At 41.3% G+C, this 21,637-nt stretch overlaps 1 protein-coding gene across 2 annotated transcripts in view; it reads left to right on the plus strand.

The window, feature by feature from the left end:
* The window catches only part of LOC126323604 (intraflagellar transport protein 140 homolog), a 248,926-nt gene that overhangs the window by 140,726 nt on the left and 86,563 nt on the right, over window positions 1-21,637 (plus strand). For both annotated transcript variants that reach the window (XM_049994696.1, XM_049994697.1), the window contains one exon: window positions 15,047-15,198. In XM_049994696.1, coding sequence (XP_049850653.1) covers window positions 15,047-15,198 — 152 coding nt within the window. The remainder of the gene's footprint in view (window positions 1-15,046; window positions 15,199-21,637) is intronic.

Here is a 21,637-nt window from a genome sequence, read left to right on the forward strand (position 1 = left end):
TTTAAAGCATATTTACAAACATATAAACGAACTTAGCAAATGGAAAGCAGAAGACTATGGGTTCAGTAGTTTTATTGTAAAGTGTACAGCATTGAAATAGAAAAACTTGAGTGAGATCCCTCATTAAATATATTCTATGAACTGTATTGCAGTTGTGGAATATTTGTCTCCATAAGGTAAGGAATCATGAAAGTCTTTCACCTGTTTGTGTGACATGTCGTACATTGATTACATCTAAAAATGGAACATCCATGACACAATGTGACAATATTATGAAAAGGATAGTTGCTGCTCACAATATAGCAGAGATGCTGAGTTGCCACCCACACACACACACACACACACACACACACACACACACACACACACACACATACATACACATGCGCAAACGCAACTCACACTATTTTAACCACAGTCACTGGCTGCTGAAGACACACTGGAAGCAGCAGCACATGATTGGAAAAGCAAGCAGGTGCTGGGGGTAAAGAGGACGCTGAAGCAGGCATGGAGAGGGATAGCAGGACCGGGATGGGGAACAGTAAAGTGCTGCTTGTGGGAGCATACACGGATAACGTGGAGAGAGTGTAGGCAGCTATGTGCAGTCAGGAGGTTAGATGGAGGGGGGGGGGGGGGGGGTCCATGAAAGGAGAGATTTAAAAAGACTGTGGGTGAATTGGTGGATTAGAGGGTTATGTAGTGCTGCAATGAGGAAAGGCAAGCAGCTAGATGGGTAAGAGATTGTGGCCAGGAGGGTTACAGGAACATAGGATATATTGCAAGGAGGGTTCCCACCTGCACAGTTCTCGACATACAGATGCTGTTACCAGTCAAGTGAGAAATGAGATCTCGCCTATATAAAGAAAGCTGTTGACCAGAACAAATGTGTTATGACATGCCATCTACAGCTGGAAATTATCGCAAAATACATTATCTTCCTGTCACATCCAGTGAATTGTAGTCTCTGAGGACAGATCTGAACTGAGAAACAATGTGCTCTTCGCAACAAAGTTTTCAGATGTTCAAAAACGAGTTACATATTATTACAGAGTTATATGAAAAAATTTGTGAGATAAATGTATCTTAAGTACTAAGCAGAGTGATATTTGTTATGGATTAAGAGCCAAATATAAAGAAAGCTCTTGAACATCATAAAGGACTGCCATGTGCAGTACACAGTATTAAGGCATGCATTTGATGGAAATTTCCTTAGTGAAGAATTATCTGATATTTATAAACCTATCCAGACAGTATGAAGAATTGTGGGACATATGAAGTGCTCCATTTAGATGCTGAGATTAGAAAAAATGTCACATTAAGATTTAGAAACTAGATGGAATATTATCTACGTGATTGAAGTCATTCACAAAAAATTAAATTGAGAATTTGCTGTTTGAGAACAATGAGCAGGTAATGAATATCCGTATCAGCCTGATATAATGGAGGGCACAGTCAGTTTCCTGGAACCTTTTAAACAAGCGAAAAATGATCTGAAGGGTGAAACAGAATTGACTCTGCCTTTTGTAATGCCATGCGCGTTTAGTTGGCTAGATTAGTGCCAAAGTGACAATGGCAGTGCAGTGCTTACATTGCTGAAATAATGGGCAGAAACCTTACTAAAAGAGAAAGTCATTAACGAACTATAGCACTCCCTTTACATGGCTACAGTTTGTCATCTGTGTTTCAAAGAACAGTTAGTAGTGAATTTGGAGAGAAAGAAGAACCCATTTCTCAACTCTGAAATGTAACTTGAGAGATATTTGAAGACAGATGGCCCAGGTGATGACTTCAGGGATGTTTTGTCTTGGTGGAAGGCCAATGCCTGTGCCTTCCTCAAACTTTATAAAGTGATGAAAGAAACCCCATGCATTCCCTCCAGTAGCATTGCAAGCAAAAGAAACTTTAGCTGGCCAGACTTAGTTGTTTCAGATAAGTGCAGCGGTGTTGATCCAGGTCTTGTCAATGACATTTTGTTAATTCATATCAACAAGAGGGATGAGTAAATTCTTTAATGAAGACAAATGCTAGAAACGTAGGTTTGCCTTTTCTTAATCTTTCTTCTAAGATAAGTCGTAAGGTCAGTATTGCCTCAGGTGTTCCAACATTTCTACGGAATCCAAACTGATCTTCCCCGAGGTCCGCATCTACCAGTTTTCCCATTCGTCTGTAAAGAATTCGCATTAGTATTTTGCAGCTGTGACTTATTAAACTGATAGTTCAGTAATTTTCACATCTGTCAGCACCTGCTTTCTTTTTGATTGAAATTATTATATTCTTCTTGAAGTCTGAGGGTATTGCGCCTGTCTCATACATCTTGCTCACCAGCTGGTAGAGTTTTGTCATGACTGGCTCTCCGAAGGCCGTCAGTAGTTCCAATGGAATATTGTCTACTCCCGGGGCCTTGTTTCAAGTAAGGTCTTTCAGTGCTCTGTCAAACTCTTCACGCAGTATCTTATCTCCCATTTCGTCTTCATCTACATCCTCTTCCATTTCCATAATATTGTCCTCAAGTACATCGCCCTTGTATAAACCCTCTATATACTCCTTCCACCTTTCTGCCTTCTCTTCTTTGCTTAGAACTGGGTTGCCATCTGAGCTCTTTATACTCATACAAGTGGTTCTCTTCTCTCCAAAGGTCTCTTTAATTTTCCTGTAGGCAGTATCTATCTTACCCCTAGTGAGATAAGCTTCTACATCCTTACATTTGTCCTCTAGCCATCCCTGCTTAGCCATTACGAACTTCCTGTCGATCTCATTTTTGAGATGTTTGTATTCCTTTTTGCCTGCTTCATTTACTGCATTTTTATATGTTCTCCTTTCATCAATTAAATTCAATATTTCTTCTGTTACCCAAGGATTTCTAGCAGCCCTCGTCTTTTTACCTACTTTATCCTCTGCTGCCTTCACTACTTCATCCCTCAGAGCTACCCATTCTTCTACTACTGTGTTTCTTTCCCCCATTCCTGTCAATTGTTCCATTATGCTCTCCTTGAAACTCTGTACAACCTCTGGTTCTTTCAGCATATCCAGATCCCATGTCCTTAAATTCCCACCTTTTTGCAGTTTCTTCAGTTTTAATCTACAGGTCATAACCAATAGATTGTGGCCAGAGTCCACATCTGCCCCTGGAAATGTCCCACAATTTAAAACCTGACTCCTAAATCTCTGTCTTACCATTATATAATCTATCTGATACCTTCTAGTATCTCCTGGATTTTTCCATGTATACAACCTTCTTTTATGATTCTTGAACCAAGTGTTAGGTATGATTAAGTTATGCTCTGTGCAAAATTCTACCAGACAGCTTCCTCTTTCATTTCTTATCCCCAATCCATATTCACCCACTATGTTTCCTTCTCTCCCTTTTCCTACTGACGAATTTCAGTCACCCATGACTATTAAATTTTCGTCTCCCTTCACCACCTGAATAATTTCTTTTATCTCATCATACATTTCATCAATTTCTTCATCATCTGCAGAGCTAGTTGGCATATAAACTTGTACTACTGTATTAGACATGGGCTTTGTGTCTATCTTGGCCACAATAATGCGTTCACTATGCTGTTTGTAGTAGCTTACCCGCACTCCTATTTTTTTATTCATTATTAAACCTACTCCTGCATTACCCCTATTTGATTTTGTATTTATAACCCTGTATTCACCTGACCAAAAGTCTTGTTCCTCCTGCCACCTAACTTCACTAATTCCCAATTCCCACTATATCTAACTTTAACCTATCCATTTCCCTTTTTAAATTTTCTAACCGACCTGCCCGATTAAGGGATCTGACATTCCACGCTCCGATCCATAGAACGTCAGTTTGAGTAGTCCTCGCCCGGAGATCCGAATGGGGAACTATTTTACCTCCGGAATATTTTACCCAAGAGGACACCATCATCATTTAATCATACAGTAAAGCTGCATGTCCTCGGAAAAAATTACGGCTGTAGTTTCCCCTTGCTTTCAGCCATTCGCAGTACCAGCACAGCAAGGCCATTTTGGTTAATGTTGCAAGGCCAGATCAGTCAATCGTCCAGACTGTTGCCCCAGCAACTACTGAAAAGGCTGCTGCCCCTCTTCAGGAACCACACGCTTGTCTTGCCTCTCAACAGATACCCTTCCGTTGTGGTTGCAGTTCCGGTATGGCCATCTGTATCTCTGAGGCATGCAAGCCTCCCCACCAACAGCAAGGTCCATGGTTCATGGGGAGGTTAAATAACATAAAGAATATTATTTCTATCATTGAATAGTGATTAAATGACTTAATAAACTGAATTTTATTTTATTTGAGAAAAGTATTACTTCTTGAGCACATGCTCAGCAAGCGAATCATGTGACCATTTTTTGACACTTCAGTGTTTCTCTACAAGACAGCAAGTAAATAAAAGACCCAAGTATTATGAAGACGAAATAATGAATTCATTAATCATGTACATATAATGTGAGCAGTTTCCAATCCAGGGATTCATTACCACCCTTCGCCAATTTCTGTTCCACAGTGAGAATGAATGAACTGCCTTGTTCATGAGTGCCCATGCCAAAGCCAAGAGATTCTTGCTGCCGTACTCCCAAGCAGCTACCATGGTCATGAGTAACGAGCAAGCCTGATACACATACTGACCACATCCACTGATAGGTCTTTGCTTGTTATTGAGTTTCTGTGAGAAATAGCATTTTAGTGCCCTCTTCATATTTACTCCTGAAGGATTTTGCTATGGCACTAAACTCAAATTCTTCCTGGTAGGGAAATTCTCAGTCCTCATCCTCAAGAACAAAAACTGTTATCTGCAGTGCCATTGCTCACACAAACCATTGTGCCTGTACAGAAGCAGTTACTAGAGTCTGGTCACACTATACCTTACAGGCTGTTTTTCCTAAGATCCAAAATTTGGAAAAAACTGTCAAAAGAATTGTTGAACAATATTTGGAATAGTGAGTAGAATTCAGTTGGTTACTCCTTTGGCTTCAGAAAATGAAGGCGGGTGTATGATTCTAAAGCAGTATTTATGATTGTCATTGTGGCTGTGTCCACCTGGAATACTTTAATACTTCACCTATGTATGATAACATACACGTTCCACATACTAATACATACACTTTGCAATATTAGAATTCCAGAACTCTCTATTACAGGTAATTGTGAGCTGCTTCATACTCAGTAGCGGAGATACGGCCATCATGCGAGCTCTCAAATTCCCCAGACCACTAGGACTAGAAATCTCACTCGTATCTGTCTCATTAATTGTGCTGTACCAGAAGTGAATTCAATACAGAAAAGTAATAAATTATGAGACAGAATTGTTGGCCAGTTCCTTTTGTAGTGACTGTGTTGTACCATGTGGTCTGTTAAAAAAATCATGGAACTTTGTCTACAAAAATTTTCTACACTTACCTTTTAAATACTATCCTCCACCATTGATACACCGCTCCCAATACCATTTCCACTTCTGGAAGCAGTCTTGGTATACTCCTTGCTGAATCGCACAAAGTACTGTTTGTGAATTTTCTTTTATCTTGTTTATCATTGCAAGTCTTTTGTCTTTCAATGAGGTTTTCAACTTTGGTAATAAAAGTTCTTAGGGGCCAGGTCTGAAGAGTATGTAGGATGATGCAGCATAGTGATTTAGTTTTTTATGTAATAGTTGTGCACCAACAGGGATGAGTGGCTGGGTGCCTTTTCATGATGCAAGAGCCACGAATTGTCACATTTCAAGCCATTTCCTTCCCACATGATCCAACTGAATTGTTACTTTCTTCTGCAATCTCTCAGTCGGTCTTTGAGTGGCACACTCAGTTTCATTGATGTACATGACAGAAGTGTAGTCAGTAGACATCACAGAGTGTCCTGAACAAAGGTGTTCTTTAACTTCCATCTGGCCATTTTTAAATCGTGTTAACTATTCGTAATACCAAGTATGGTATAAGAACTCATCATGGTAGGCTTCTTGCATCATTTGGCGTGTCTCTGTAAAGATTTTCTCGAGTTTCATGCAAAATTTAATGTAGACACATTGATTCTCTAACTCTGCCATCTCAAAATTCGCAAACTGTGTGACCAAAGTTCTACTCGATACGGCACTGAACAATAACTAACAGCCATACAACAACAAAACTTCTGTTAGTTACACATTAAACACAGGCACGTAGGGATGCCAATCCCACTTCACTCTGTGTGATATTACAAATGTTCTAGAATCTTTTGAAGAGACCTTGTATTAATGCTAAGCTGGCACAAGTTCTGCTTGCAAAGTGGAGTGTGGGGTGTGTGGTGAATTGTGGCATGTAATCTCTGGAACCATAGCAAGTGTGGAGTCAAGAATGCTTACTCAGCGATAACATTCTTTATAATCACATTGGCTAGCCGACAACGTGTGAGTATCCTGTGGTAGCGCAATGCTGTGACAGCAGAACAGTGCTGGCACAGATTGGGAGGCACTCTGCAACAAGTTACGATGGGCTCAGTGTATTGTGAACATGGTCCAAGGTGGCTGACTGGAATATGTAGACACCCCTAGTTAAATCCAGGGAGATTGGCTGCAATGTCAATCAGTGCTTCGTCTTGGCAGATTCAGTTCAAAGCCCAGAACTATCAAGGTTAGCTGACAGTTTGCAGTCAAGTAGCTTCATCTAGTTGATGATGTTGCTCAATGACATTGTAACTGCTACACTACATGTTTGATGATTGGTGCAGAGAATGTTCAAATGTACAGTGGTGCAGAGACTGGTCGAATTCACAGCACTGATGGAATGCTACTAACGAGTGAGCTGGGGTTATTTGTACATACTCACTTCAGCTGGGAGTGTTAAGACAGGAGCTAGACTTCCAACATGTAAGTGGCTGCAGAAACATTGCTGTATGCCATAAAATTGCAATCTATCAATCTATTCTGTTGTACATCAATAACACCCACCATAATTAATTGCATGTTTGTGGCTTTCAAAAAACTGTGACAAAAATCTGAGACATAGTGAAGTACTGAGGAGATGTGCAAGTACTTACGCACATCAGTTGCTTCTTCCAGAGTAAATGGCATGAAATTCAATTCTGATATCTCCTTTCTTGTTTTATTTATGAGATTGTTTGAAACAATATCAGTCAAGCCAAAGTGTATCAGATTTGATACTCCTGTAAATACAGGAGAATGTTGTAAGTGTTTCAGCTTCATGTCATATTCAGTTAGAAAGTGTACAAGTCTACTGACTAAAAGTTGTGTATGAAAACTCCTTATGCAAAACTTGTAGATGTGTACGTGATTCAGTTATAGCTGTACCCATTTCTATTATGTTCATCTTCTGTTGGCAAGCAAAGTTGTGCAGCAGAGTCCTACATTCACACTAGCAGTCCACTGCTTGGATTTCCACAATTTCCCCACTCAGGTGTGTGATATGCAAAAGCTCAGTTGCTTACCTTACTGCCAACAGCATACCTATGCCTTGGTTATAATAAGGTAGTGAATCATCTCACATCCATGTGGTATCTCAGTGCTCTGCTATGCTGTTTTGACTCAATGTTGCATGATGAGAATACAAAAAAATCCAAAACACAAGACACTGTTGCAACACTGTCCCCCCCCCCCCCCCCCCCATCAATAATGTTGTATGAAGGCTTTCAACTACCTCACCAGAGAAAAGAATTACAGATGAAAGAACATAGCAATCTTGAGACAGAGAGCTGGCTAAAACCTGAAATAGGAAGCTCTGACATATTTAGTGAGTCATGGAGTCATAGAACATTTATCAGCAGGACAAATAAGATGTCATAGGATGGGGCATGTTCATTGCAGTTGACAGAAAAGTTGTCTCTATTGATGTTGAAATTTACTGTGACAGTAGAGTTATCTGATTGTGTATAAAAGGTTAGGTGAAACCCAATTAATTGTTGGATCTTTTACTGACCACCCAATTCTGCTGTGACAATTTTAGAGTCATTCAAAGAAACTCTGCAGCCACTAGCCCATAGGAACTCAGATCATGCAATACTAGTAGCAGGCGACTTTAACCTACCAAACAGACTGGGACATCTTCGGATCCATTGCAGAGGGTGCAGACAGTCAGTCTTGTGAAGTACTTTTGAACATGTTTTCCAAAAACTGTCTTGAATATCTAGTTTGAATCCCACACACAAAGGAAATATCTTTGACCTTGTAACTTTAAAGAGGCTGGACCATATTGATGGCACCAGTACAGAGACATGGACTGGCTATGAAAGTTAATAAATCAGTCAAGAAGTCTAGGAGAGTGCTTCTGCCAGAAAGAGCAGATAAGCAGTTGTTAGCATCTCATTTAGACAGTGAAATGCAGTCATTTAGTTCCAGTGTGATGGACATAGAAGAATTGTGGGCAAAGTTTAAACAATGTTCTCAGTGCCAGTGTGGATGGCTTTCTCCATGCCAGGGATTCCAAAGAAGATCTGATGATAATCTCTCTAGTGGATCGAAACTGGTCATTAATCTCTCTAGTGAATTGAAACCGGTCATCCTCAAATAAACAATAACAACTTATTTGCGACCATGACTGTATTTACTAAAAAAATTATAATACTATTAGATCACTGTTTCCTGAAACAATGTTCCAAAAAAAATTGAAATTTAAACAGAATGTTTATTGTGCTCTGGATAAGTATGTGTCCAATAGGTGGATTAAGACCCCCTGTGTCTTAGCAACGAAATTAGGAAAATGCTAAGAAAGCAAAGGCTGTTGCTCTCTCAGTTCAAAAGAGAAAGTGCAGATGATGAAAAACAAAGGTTAATAGAGATTTGTGCATCTGTAAAAAAAATCTATGCCCAAAACATACAACTACCACCATCATACCTTAGCAGAAGATCTGGCTAAGAACCTGTGAAGATACTGGTCCTATGTAAAGTTGCTAAGCAGTACTAAAGCTTCCACCCTGTCGCTTATTATCAGTGTGGTGTGGCAGTTGAAGATAGTGAAACGAAAGCTGAAGTTTTAAATTCTGCATTTAAGAACTTGTTCATGCAGGAGAATCACACAAACATATCTTTGTTTGACCATCACAGAGTCCCTTGTTGGTGACTTAATAATAAACAACCCTGCCATAGAGAAACAACTGAAAAAGTTGAAAACAAATAAATCACCAGGTCCGGATGGAATCTCAATTTGGTTTTACAAAGAGTACTCCATGGCATTGGCCCTTTACTTAGTTTGCATTTATCATGAATCTGTCAATCAGTGCAAAGTTCTAGATGACTGCAAAAACGTGCAGGTGATTCCTGTATATAAGGAGGTAAAAAAACAGACCCACAAAATTACAGACCACTATCCTTGACATTGATTTGCTGCAGAATCGTAGAACGTATTTTGAGGTAACCAAAGAGCTTATTTTCACGTATCAGTATGATTTTAAGATGTATCACTCATGTGAAACTGTTTGCCCTTCTCTCTCTGTGAACTATGGATGTAGGTCAACATGCAGTTTCTGTATTTCTTCATTTCTGAAAAGCATTTGACACGGTACCACACTGCAGACTGTTAATGAAAGTACAAGCGTATGAAGTAGGTTCCCAGATATGTAAGTGGCTCGAAGACTTCTTAAGTTATAGAACCCAGTACATTGTGTTTGACAGTGAGTTTTTATCAGAGACAAGAGTATCGTCAGGAGTACCCCAGGGAAGTGTGATAGGACTGCTTTGATTTTCTATATGCATAAACGAACTGGTGGACAGGGTGAGCAGCAATCTGCAGTTGTTTGCTGATGACACTGTGGTGTATAAAGATACAAGACTACTTAGACAAAATTTGTAGAGGGTGTAGTGAATGGCACCTGGCTCTAAATGTAGGAGTATGTAAGTTAATGTGGATATGGTAAAACAATCCCATAATGTTCAGACAAGTCACGTCTTTTAAGTATCTGGGCATAACGATGCAGAGCGATATGAAATGGAATGAGCATCTGAGGATTGTGGTAGGGAAGGCAAACGGATGATTTCAGTTTATTGGGGCAATCTTAGGAAAGTGTGGTACATGTGTAAAGGAGACCACATATGGGATACTAGTATGGCCTTTTCTTGAGTACTGCTCAAGAGTTTGGTATCCGCACCAGGTCAGATAAAGGAAGATATTGAAGCAGTTTGGAAGCAAGTTGCTAGATTTGTTACAGTAGGTTCTAACAATTTGAAAGTGTTACGGAATGTTTCAAGACAAAGATGGGAATCCCTAGAGGGATGATGACCTTCTTTTTGAGGAACAGTGGAATTTGAACCTGACTGCAGAACGATTACACTGCCACCTCACCAACATACATTTTGCGTAAGGATCACAAAGGTAAAATATGAGAAATGAGGGCTTGTATTGAGGCATATAGACAGTCATTTTTCCCTCGCTGTATATGGAACAGGAACAGGAGAGGAAATGACTATTAGTGTTACAGGGTACATTCCACTATGCACCGTATGGTGGCTTGCAGAGTATGTACGTAGATGTAGATATAGAGTGTGATGCAGAAATGGAAAAGAAGAGTAAAGATCCACATGTGCCTCATGCCAACACTTTTTACTGTAAATTATGCCTCCATTTTCCCACTATTGACATTCATTCAAACTTCCCCAACACCCATTGTTTTTCATGCCTTAGCTACACACAGTCTCTGTACTGCCTGGTGTAATGCCCTCTTTGTCGGCATAACCAACGTACTAGTCATGTGAATAGGTAAATTGAGCCGTATGACCCAATGCATTACACTGTGAGCATATAACCAGTTTCATCGATTCATGCTTTGGACAATTCCATCTATTCCTGGCATAATCAAAACATAATAACAGTGGGGAGAGGACAGACATAAACTCATAAATATTGGTCGAAGGGAAGCCACAAGTAGTTGTAGAATACACATACTGCTAGTACTCTTGATGGCATTGGTGTTGACAGTAGCACCTCCACCAATCCCACTACTGACACGAAAACATAATGGTTGAGTTGTGCTGTGACTGCTACATCGACATGAGTGTTACGAGATGGCCACTTTTACCTCCAAAGTGACATGTGCAGGTAGTTATGGGATTAGATCTGCAGTACCACAGTGAGTGCTTACTCAACAACAAAATTGTTTATTAATCAGAAGGATGAGGACTGCAGGCCACAAACCAGCCATGGCCAGTAAACAGTAGGGGAGTGTGTTGTGGCAACGGACTTCTGTGGCAGCAGAACAGTAGCTGACAGCAATGACATCTTTGCTGATGCAAGTCAGGAGCCAGCTCCATAACAAGTTTGGTTAACAAATGGGGTCGGCACACACTAGTGTGTCCCAAGATGGCTGGCTATAACGTACAGATGCTCTGAGTTGAACCCAGGACTCATAGAGACTGGCTCAAGTGTCAGGCAATGACAACGAAAAGGTTGCCTTGCCTTAACAGATTCAGTTCAAAGCCCAGAGTCAGCAGGACTAGCTGATGGCTAGCAGACCTGCTGCTCAATGAGGGTTTATCTGCTAGGCCACACGTTCAACTGATGGCTGGCTTGGAGATTGTGCTGGTTGAATTCACGGCACCAATGGAATGCTGCTAATGGCTAAGCTGGGAGTACTTGCAGTAGCCAGGGGTGCTATGACAAGAGATAGGCTCCCATCACAGAGTTGGCTGCAGAAACATTGTTTTATGCTGCAATATGTAGCAATCTAGCCATCACTATGGTAGACTGTTGCATTGCAGAACATTATGCCACAATTATTGCGGTGCGCAAGTGCAAAATTACACAGGTGTCTGGCCCACATTGCCCTTGACAGGCTGGTGTGGCCAAAATTTTAGTGCTGCCATTAGACACATATAAAAGTGTAAGTGACAATACTACTGTACCTTTCAGAACTGTTAGTTCCATCCTTGAGAAAGAGAGGGGGTATCTTGGGGAAGATCCCCAGGAAGAGAGGGACTTACAAGTCACGAGGGCAAGGATAGGAGGAAGATTAGGGTTTAACATCGTGTCAACATTGAGTTCATTAGAGATGGAGCACAAGCTTGGAATTTTTCAAAGGAACCTGGAGTGATTCAGGGAAATTATGGGAAACTTCGATTTCAATTGCTGGACACAGATTTGAAGCGTCATCCTCCCGAATGTGAGTCCACCGTGCTGACCACTGTCCCACCTCGCTTGGTTAACAAGGGTAGACAAAGATATTAATTGCACTATCAGATCTCAGCACTCCAATAATGCAGAGAGATAATAATGTTCAACTTATGTACATAGTTGGTTAAGTGATTGAGCCACTGTTATATAATATTTCATTTATTTAAAAACTCAAGGCAATCATAATTTATTTTTCCACGTAGTCTCTTGCTTTGGAAATTCATTTGTCCCAGCATATCGGCAGCTTTTTGATGCCCTCGTCATAAAGAGAACTGAGTCGTGTCACCAGCCAGTTGCGCATGAAGTCTTCCACACTCTTGTCGTCTTCAGATCGTCACCCTCCTAGAGCTTCTTTAAGTGGTACGAATAAAAGGAAATCGCAGGGTGATAAGTCTGGGCTGTAAGGAGGATGATCAAGTGTTGTCCATTGCATTTCCTGTAAGTTGGAGACAGTTAGAGCTGCAGTATGGGGTCGCGCATTGTCGTGGAGGAGGATGACCTGTCAAATCGATTGGTTTTGTCTTTTGCGGCAATATGCAGCTCTTGCCTTGTTCATCAATTCACAGTAATAATCAGCATTGATTGTTCATCACTCATGCAAAAAATCAATTAGCAAAATGCCTCGCTGATCGAAAAAAAATGCTGAAGGAAACTGACAATCGAGTTTTGGGTTTCAATGGCACTGCCTCCCCTTTCCTCCGCCGTTCCTTACTGGCTTCTTTGGATTCTGGAGTGTAGTGGTGAACCCATGTTTGGTCACAGGTGATGATCCGACTCAAAAATGCATTTCCTCAAACCTTGCTGTAAACCCTGACAGGCCTCCAAACGTCTCAACTTCAGATTTTCGGTCAAAAGTTTTGGGACCCATCTGGAACACACTTTACGGAACTGTAGGTTGTTTGTGATGATTGCTTGACAGCTTCCATAATTGATTCTGACTTTTTGTGCAATTTCTGATGCTATCACCTGTAAATTGTTGTCAACAATGTCTTTAACCACATGAATGTTTTTGTCTGTAGTGCTGGTCTGAGGATGGCGATTGTGTTGCTGATTTTCCACGTGTTCTTGTCCTTCCTTGAACTTTTCATGTCAGACAAACACATGTGTCTTTGGTAATTTTTTATCACCGAATTGTGCCATCAATGTTTGGAAAATTTCTACGGCTGTAATTCCTTCGTGAGTAAGAAATTTTGTAATTATGTGTTGCGGTAAGGAGGGGTACACCTGTTGCTCAGAAATCGTGAGTGTTACTGACAAAACAGCAGGAAATATCTAACAGCATGCTCTTGTCACTTCTGACAGTCCCATCAAAGCATAGCAGAAGTGCGGGGCCAGTCCTATCAACTGTTGATGTTCAGGAACAAAAATCCAGTTTATATTTGATCCCCCCCCCCTTGCATATCAATGGTATTCTACTAAATGAGTAAGTGGACCACCTCGCAAAGGACACAAGTCACTTGTGCAACTCCAATTTCAGTGCATCCAGTTACGTTCCTAAACTTATAATGAGGGCCTATAATGCATGAGCTGAAGAGTGGGAAGAAATATGATGGCACAGAGGACACTAGTGCTGTAATCTGCAAGATAGGGATCTATGGATTAGACATATGGAGAGACACTTCTATTATGGCAGTGTAACTAGTCAGGATATGCATCAGAGACTCTCAAATTTGTGTATGCAATTCAGCATAACCTATTATTTTTGTTTAAGTTGTATTGTGACCAGCACGTCATTTTGTACAGGAGACCAAGCACACTAACATTGCAATTTTCCATTTGTGTCACCACTATCTGCAGAAAATACACCAACTTTTAGAATCATCATAGAGTTTTTAAAAGTTTCTATCCAGCTTGTATAATTGAATTTCTATTCCTACAAAGAGGCAGGCCTTGGAATAGTGCAAAAAGTGCCAGGTGATAGTTCCACAGCTTTCCATTTTTACCTAGTGATGGAGCTGTTGTACAACCAGAAGACGATGTAGAAGTTACACTTCAGAATCATTTTGTATATTTTTAATATTCTTTTATTTTCCCTCACCCTCCCCCCTCCCTCAACCAATGCAGACTGACTGTAGCAAGAGGATCATTTCTGAAAAAAAGAAATTTTGAACCATCAAATATGAATTTATATGTTAGGAAGTATTTTCTGAAGGTATTTTTCTGAGGGTGTAGAATTATACAGAAGCAAAACACTGATGATAATCATTTCAGAGACTAGAAGGATATAAACTTTTGAAATGTGGTGCTACAGGAGAATGCTGTCTCTTGGGTGTGTAGACTGGGTATCTAATGAGATACTGAATCGAATTTGGGAGAAGAGAAATTTATGTCACAACTTGAGTAAAAGAATGGATTGGTTAATAAGAAACATCCTGCGACATCCAGGAATCATCAGTTTGGTAGTGAAGGAAAGTGTGGAAAAGCAGGGGGAAGGGTTGGTGGGTAAATACTGTAGAGGAAGACCAAAGCTTTACTATAATAAGCAGTTTCAGATGGATGTAGTTTTCAGTAGATGTACAGAAATAAAGAGGCTTGAGCAGGATATACTACCAAGGAGACGTGTATCGAACCAATCTTTGGGCTAAAGACCACAACAGCAGCAGTCTGAAATAACTGTATTTCTTTCCAATTGCCAATAAGTGTCATTACATTTAGCTAACTACAGTTATGTACATTGTGTACCCTTGCACAACTTGTACTTTAATCACCATATGTACCACTTTGTAGGAAAGTGTTAGCTGGACATAATGTGCAAAAATTTTAAAAAAGTATTTTGTTGTTAATTCAGGCACAAATTTATGTTTTATTATATCTGTACACTTGTAATACTATGTGGTAAACCCTTCCTAGATGTTCTGCAAAGTATTACTCATGCTACACATATAGTGTACTTCGTAAATTGTGTAAGAAACTTTTGAATAGAATGCTGTTAATTCTAACAATGTTTATGTTCTACTCACTATTGTAGGAGCAGCAACCTGTTGATACATTGCTGATGCGTGATTTTGAAGGCCTGAGTGACTGTGATAGGACAACTCGTGATGCCATACTTACTTTTAGTTACCAGTTGAGTGCCGGTAATATGGATGAGGCCTTCCGCGCTATTAGGGCCATTCGAAGGTCAGTTACATCTGTGTTAATGTTGAGAGCCACAGTTCATTTTTTGAAAATATTCCCACTCAGCTCAGGGATGTGCTGTTTATGTAACATAGCTGTAGTGACAGTCTTTTGAGAGTGGTAGAGCTTATTTATTTTTTCTTAAGATTGCAGCTGTAACTTTCATATTACTGGTGTGAGTTGCCTGAGATGGCGGTCTTGTGTTTGTGAGGCGTGCTTGCTTGTGTGAATAAATGGCATGTGTGTTTCCTTATCTGGTGAAAACTGTGGCTGAAAATTGATTTGTAAGTACCTTTCATTGTGCCTGTCTGTGACTTAACACGTCATCTTTGTGGTAAGCAATAATCTATCTTTTCCTTAAAATGTTGCTATTCCAACCTGCAGTTTCCATTGATTGATTTTGATTACTGCACTGAATCAGTCATAATGGGAATCACAATGGAACAGTTACTGTCAATCACGTCAGTACGTCAACATTCACTTCTCTCTCTCTCTCTCTCTCTCTCTCTCTCTCTCTCTCTCTCTCTCTCTCTCTTTTTCTCTCTCTCATTCACACACACAGAGTATAGTGTTCAGCGAATAAGTGTGTTGTATATTCAGTGGCAGGAACTAAGTTGGAAAATGTACAGGGTGGCACAGAGAAACAGAGGAAAATTTGATGCTGTCATTGGCGGCTCTGTAGATGTTCAATAAAGGGTTTAAAATGCCAGATTGTTGAGTAGTAATGGACATTTAGTTGCCATGGAGTATGCAATCACCATGAGTGCATAATATCGACATGGAGACTGTGTGCCCGCCGCACAAAGATCGCACAAAGATTGTTTTTGTGTCACTATGATATCCATCCATGCAGTCAATTTCCTTCTCCACATATGATCAGAACATTGGTTTTTAACTTGGAAGAGACTAATTCAGTCTAGACAGCATGTATTGTCTGTACATACCCCAGCAAACACTGATGCTGTTGCATCTGTAATGATAAGGAGACCTAATCATTTGATGTGAAAAACTGCCTCCTCATTGGACCTTGAACATTGAAGCATACAAAGAATAATTCATAGCCTTCAATTTCATTCTTCAAGCTTCAGATTGTTCAAGAACTGAAATATAATGATTCTATATTGCACCTACAATATGTGAAAACCTGTCGGCTAAAATCAATGAGTATCCTAATTTCACTGAAAATTTTTGGGTGTCATATGAGCCCTTTTTCATTTAAGTGAATATTTTAATAATTAGAACAGGCATTACTGGACATGAACAAAGCATGCTGCACTTCACCAACATCTGTTAAAAAAAAAAAAAGTTTTTGTATGGTGTGCAGTTCATGTCACGACGTGAGGTGATAGCTCATTTCTTCTTTGAAGATGAAGGAGGCTCCACTGTCAGTGTTGATGTATCAATGTTTTGTCAACATGATAGAGACATTTTTGGCTCTAACACTCCATTCTCTGAACTACATAAGTTCTGTTGGAACCACTGCCCAAATTTCTGAGTGTGCAGTGAAACGTTTGTTTGGGGATTACATAATTTCAATTGGATGCCTCAATATCCAGATTTCTCAGTCTGTGGCTGCTTCTTAGGGGATATTTGAAGAGCATTGTGTGCCAGACTAGACAATAAACCTTGTCCAGCTGAAGACTCAGATTGAAAAAACATCACCAACATCCTGGGGAACACATTGTGCTGCACTGTGCAAAACCTTCAGAATCAACTTACTAAACATGTATGATGAAATGGACAGCGCCTAAATTATGTAATTTTTAAAAAGCTATGTTGTTGTTGTTGTTGTTGTTGTTGTCTTAAGTCCTGAGACTGGTTTGCTGCAGCTCTCCATGCTAATCTGTCATGTGCTAGCTTCTTCATCTCCCATTACCTACCGCAACCTACGACCTTCCAAATCTGTTTAGTGTATTCATCTCTTGGTCTCCCGCTACGATTTTTACCCTCCATGCTGCTCTCCAATACCAAATTGGTAATCCCTTCATGCCTCAGAATATGCCCTACCAACCGATCCCTTCTTCTAGTCAAGTTGTGCCACAAGTTTCTCTTCTCTCCAATTCTATTCAATACCTCCTCATTAGTTATGTGATCTACCCATCTAAACTTCAGCTTTCTTCTGTAGCACCGCATTTCGAAAGCTTCTATTCCCTTCTTGTCCAGACTAGTTATAGTCCATGTTTCACTTCCATACATGGCTACACTCCAAACAAATACTTTCAGAAATGACTTCCTGATACATAAATCTATATTCGATGTTAACAAATTTCTCTTCTTCAGAAAAGCTTTCCTTGCCATTGCCAGTCTACATTTTATATCCTCTCTACCTCGACCATCATCAGTTATTTTACTTCCTAAATAGCAAAACTCCTTTACTACTTTAAGTGTCTCATTTCCTAATGTAATTCCCTCAGCATCACCCAATTTAATTTGACTATGTTCCATTATCCTCGTTTTGCTTTTGTTGATGTTCATCTTCTATCCTCCTTTCAAGACACTGTCCATTCCGTTTCATCTGCTCTTCCAGGTCCTTTGCTGTCTCTGACAGAATTACAATGTCATTGGCGAACCTCAAAGTTTTTACTTCTTCTCCATGAATTTTAATACCTACTCCGAATTTTTCTTTTGTTTCCTTTACTGCTTGCTCAATATACAGATTGAATAACATCGGGGAGAGGCTACAACCCTGTCTCACTCCCTTCCCAGCCACTGCTTCCCTTTCATGCCCCTCGACTCTTGTAACTGCCATCTGGTTTCTGTACGAATTGTAAATAGCCTTTTGCTCCCTGTATTTTACCCCTGCTACCTTCAGAATTTGAAAGAGAGTATTCCAGTCAACATTGTCAAAAGCTTTTTCCAAGTCTACAAATGCTAGAAACGTAGGTTTGCCTTTCCTGATTCTTTCTTCTAAGATAAGTTGTAATGTCAGTATTGCCTCACGGGTTCCAACATTTCTACGGAATCCAAACTGATCCTCCCTGAGGTCCGCATCTACCAGTTTTTCCATTCGTCTGTAAAGAATTCGCATTAGTATTTTGCAGCTGTGACTTATTATACTGATAGTTCGGTAATTTTCACGTCTGTCAGCACCTGCTTTCTTTGGGATTGGAATTATTATATTCTTCTTGAAATCTGAGGGTATTTCGCCTGTCTCATACATCTTGCTCACCAGCTGGTAGAGTTTTGTCATGACTGGCTCTCCTAAGGCCGTCAGTAGTTCTAATGGAATGTTGTCTACTCCCGGGGCCTTGTTTCGACTCAGGTCTTTCAGTGCTCTGTCAAACTCTTCACGCAGTATCTTATCTCCCATTTCGTCTTCATCTACATCCTCTTCCATTTCCATAATATTGTCCTCAAGTACATTGCCCTTGTATAAACCCTCTATATACTTCTTCCACCTTTCTGCCTTCCCTTCTTTGCTTAGAACTGGGTTGCCATGTGAGCTCTTGATATTCATAGAAGTGGTTTTCTTCTCCTCAAAGGTCTCTTTAATTTCCTTGTAGGCAGTATCTATCTTACCCCTAGTGAGATAAGCTTCTACATCCTTACATTTGTCCTCTTGCCATACCTGATTAGCCAGCCATTTTGCACTTCTTGTCAATCTCATTTTTGAGACGTTTGTATTCCTTTCTGCCTGCTCCATTTACTGCATTTTTATATTTTCTCCTTTCATCAATTAAATTCAATATTTCTTCTGTTACCCAAGGATTTCTAGCAGCCCTCGTCTTTTTACCTACTTTATCCTCTGCTACCTTCACTACTTCATCCCTCAGAGCTATCCATTCTTCTTCTACTGTGTTTCTTTCCCCTATTCCTGTCAATTGTTCCCTTATGCTCTCCTTGAAACTTTGTACAACCTCTGGTTCTTTCTGCTTATCCAGATCCCATCTCCTTAAATTACCACCTTTTTGCAGTTTCTTCAGTTTTAATCTACAGGTCATAATCAATAGATTGTGGTCAGAGTCCACATCTGCCCCTGGAAATGTCCTACAATTTAAAACCTGATTCCTAAATCTCTGTCTTACCATTATATAATCTATCTGATACCTTCTAGTATCTCCAGGATTCTTTTATGTATACAACCTTCTTTTATGATTCTTGAACCAAGTGTTAGCTATGATCAATTTATGCTCTATGCAAAATTCTACCAGACGCCTTCCTCTTTCATTTCTTAGCCCCAAACTACACTCCTGGAAATGGAAAAAAGAACACATTGACACCGGTGTGTCAGACCCACCATACTTGCTCCGGACACTGCTAGAGGGCTGTACAAGCAATGATCACAGGCATGGCACAGCGGACACACCAGGAACCGCGGTGTTGGCCGTCGAATGGCGCTAGCTGCGCAGCATTTGTGCACCGCCGCCGTCAGTGTCAGCCAGTTTGCCGAGGCATACGGAGCTCCATCGCAGTCTTTAACACTGGTAGCATGCCACGACAGCGTGGACGTGAACCATATGTGCAGTTGATGGACTTTAAGCGAGGGTGTATAGTGGGCATGCGGGAGGCCGGGTGGACGTACCGCCGAATTGCTCAACACATGGGGCGTGAGGTCTCCACAGTACATCGATGTTGTCGCCAGTGGTCGGCGGAAGGTGCACATGCCCGTCGACCTGGGACCGGACCGTAGCGACGCACGGATGCACGCCAAGACCGTAGGATCCTACGCAGTGCCGTAGGGGACCGCACCGCCAGTTCCCAGCAAATTAGGGACACTGTTGCTCCTGGGGTATCGGCGAGGACCATTCGCAACCATCACCATGAAGCTGGGCTACGGTCCCGCACACCGTTAGGCCGTCTTCCGCTCACGCCCCAACATCGTGCAGCCCGCCTCCAGTGGTGTCGCGACAGGCGTGAATGGAGGGACGAATGGAGACGTGTCGTCTTCAGCGATGAGAGTCGCTTCTGCCTTGGTGCCAATGATGGTCGTATGCGTGTTTGGCGCCGTGCAGGTGAGCGCTACAATCAGGACTACATACGACCGAGGCACACAGGGCCAACACCCGGCATCATGGTGTGGGGACCGATCTCCTACACTGGCCGTACACCTCTGGTGATCGTCGAGGGGACACTGAATAGTACACGGTACATCCAAACCGTCATCGAACCCATTGTTCTACCATTCCTAGACCGGCAAGGGAACTTGCTGTTCCAACAGGACAATGCACGTCCGCATGTATCCCGTGCCACCGAACATGCTCTGGAAGGTGTAAGTCAACTACCCTGGCCAGCAAGATCTCCAGATCTGTCCCCCATTGAGCATGTTTGGGACTGGATGAAGCGCCGTCTCACGCGGTCTGCACGTCCAGCACGAACGCTGGTCCAACTGAGGCGCCAGGTGGAAATGGCATGGCAAGCCGTTCCACAGGACTACATCCAGCATCTCTACGATCGTCTCCATGGGAGAATAGCAGCCTGCATTGCTGCGAAAGGTGGATATACACTGTACTAGTGCCGATATTGTGCATGCTCTGTTCCCTGTGTCTATGTGCCTGTGGTTCTTTCAGTGTGATCATGTGATGTATCTGACCCCAGGAAAGTGTCAATAAAGTTTCCCCTTCCTGGGACAATGAATTCACGGTGTTCTTATTTCAATTTCCAGGAGTGTATATTCACCCACTATGTTTCCTCCTCTCCCTTTTCCTACTAATGAATTCCAGTCACCCATGACTATTAAATTTTCGTCTCCCTTCACTACCTGAATAATTTCTTTTATCTCATCCTCCCCCCATGAACCATGGACCTTGCCGTTGGTGGGGATGCTTGCGTGCCTCAGCGATACAGATGGCCGTACCGTATGTGCAACCACAACGGAAGGGTATCTGTTGAGAGGCCAGACAAACGTGTGGTTCCTGAAGAGGGGCAGCAGCCTTTTCAGTAGTTGCAGGGGCAACAGTCTGGATGATTGACTGATCTGGCCTTGCAACATTAACCAAAACGGCCTTGCTGTGCTGGTACTGCGAACGGGTGAAAGCAAGGGGAAACTACAGCCGTAATTTTTCCCGAGGACATGCAGCTTTACTGTATGATTAAATGATGATGGCATCCTCTTGGGTAAAATATTCCGGAGGTAAAATAGTCCCCCATTCAGATCTCCGGGCGGGGACTACTCAGGAGGATGTCGTTATCAGGAGAAAGAAAACTGGCGTTCTACGGATCGGAGCGTGGAATGTCAGATCCCTTAATCGGGCAGGTAGGTTAGAAAATTTAAAAAGGGAAATGGATAGATTGAAGTTAGATATAGTGGGAATTAGTGAAGTTCGGTGGCAGGAGGAACAAGACTTCTGGTCAGGTGAATACAAGGTTATAAACACATAATCAAATAGGGGTAATGCAGGAGTAGGTTTAATAATGAATAGGAAAATAGGAATGTGGGTAAGCTACTACAAACAGCATAGTGAACGCATTGTTGTGGCCAAGATAGATACGGAGCCCACACCTA

Source organism: Schistocerca gregaria, chromosome 2 (assembly GCF_023897955.1).
Source record: "Schistocerca gregaria isolate iqSchGreg1 chromosome 2, iqSchGreg1.2, whole genome shotgun sequence".
Classification (NCBI taxonomy): domain Eukaryota; kingdom Metazoa; phylum Arthropoda; class Insecta; order Orthoptera; family Acrididae; genus Schistocerca; species Schistocerca gregaria.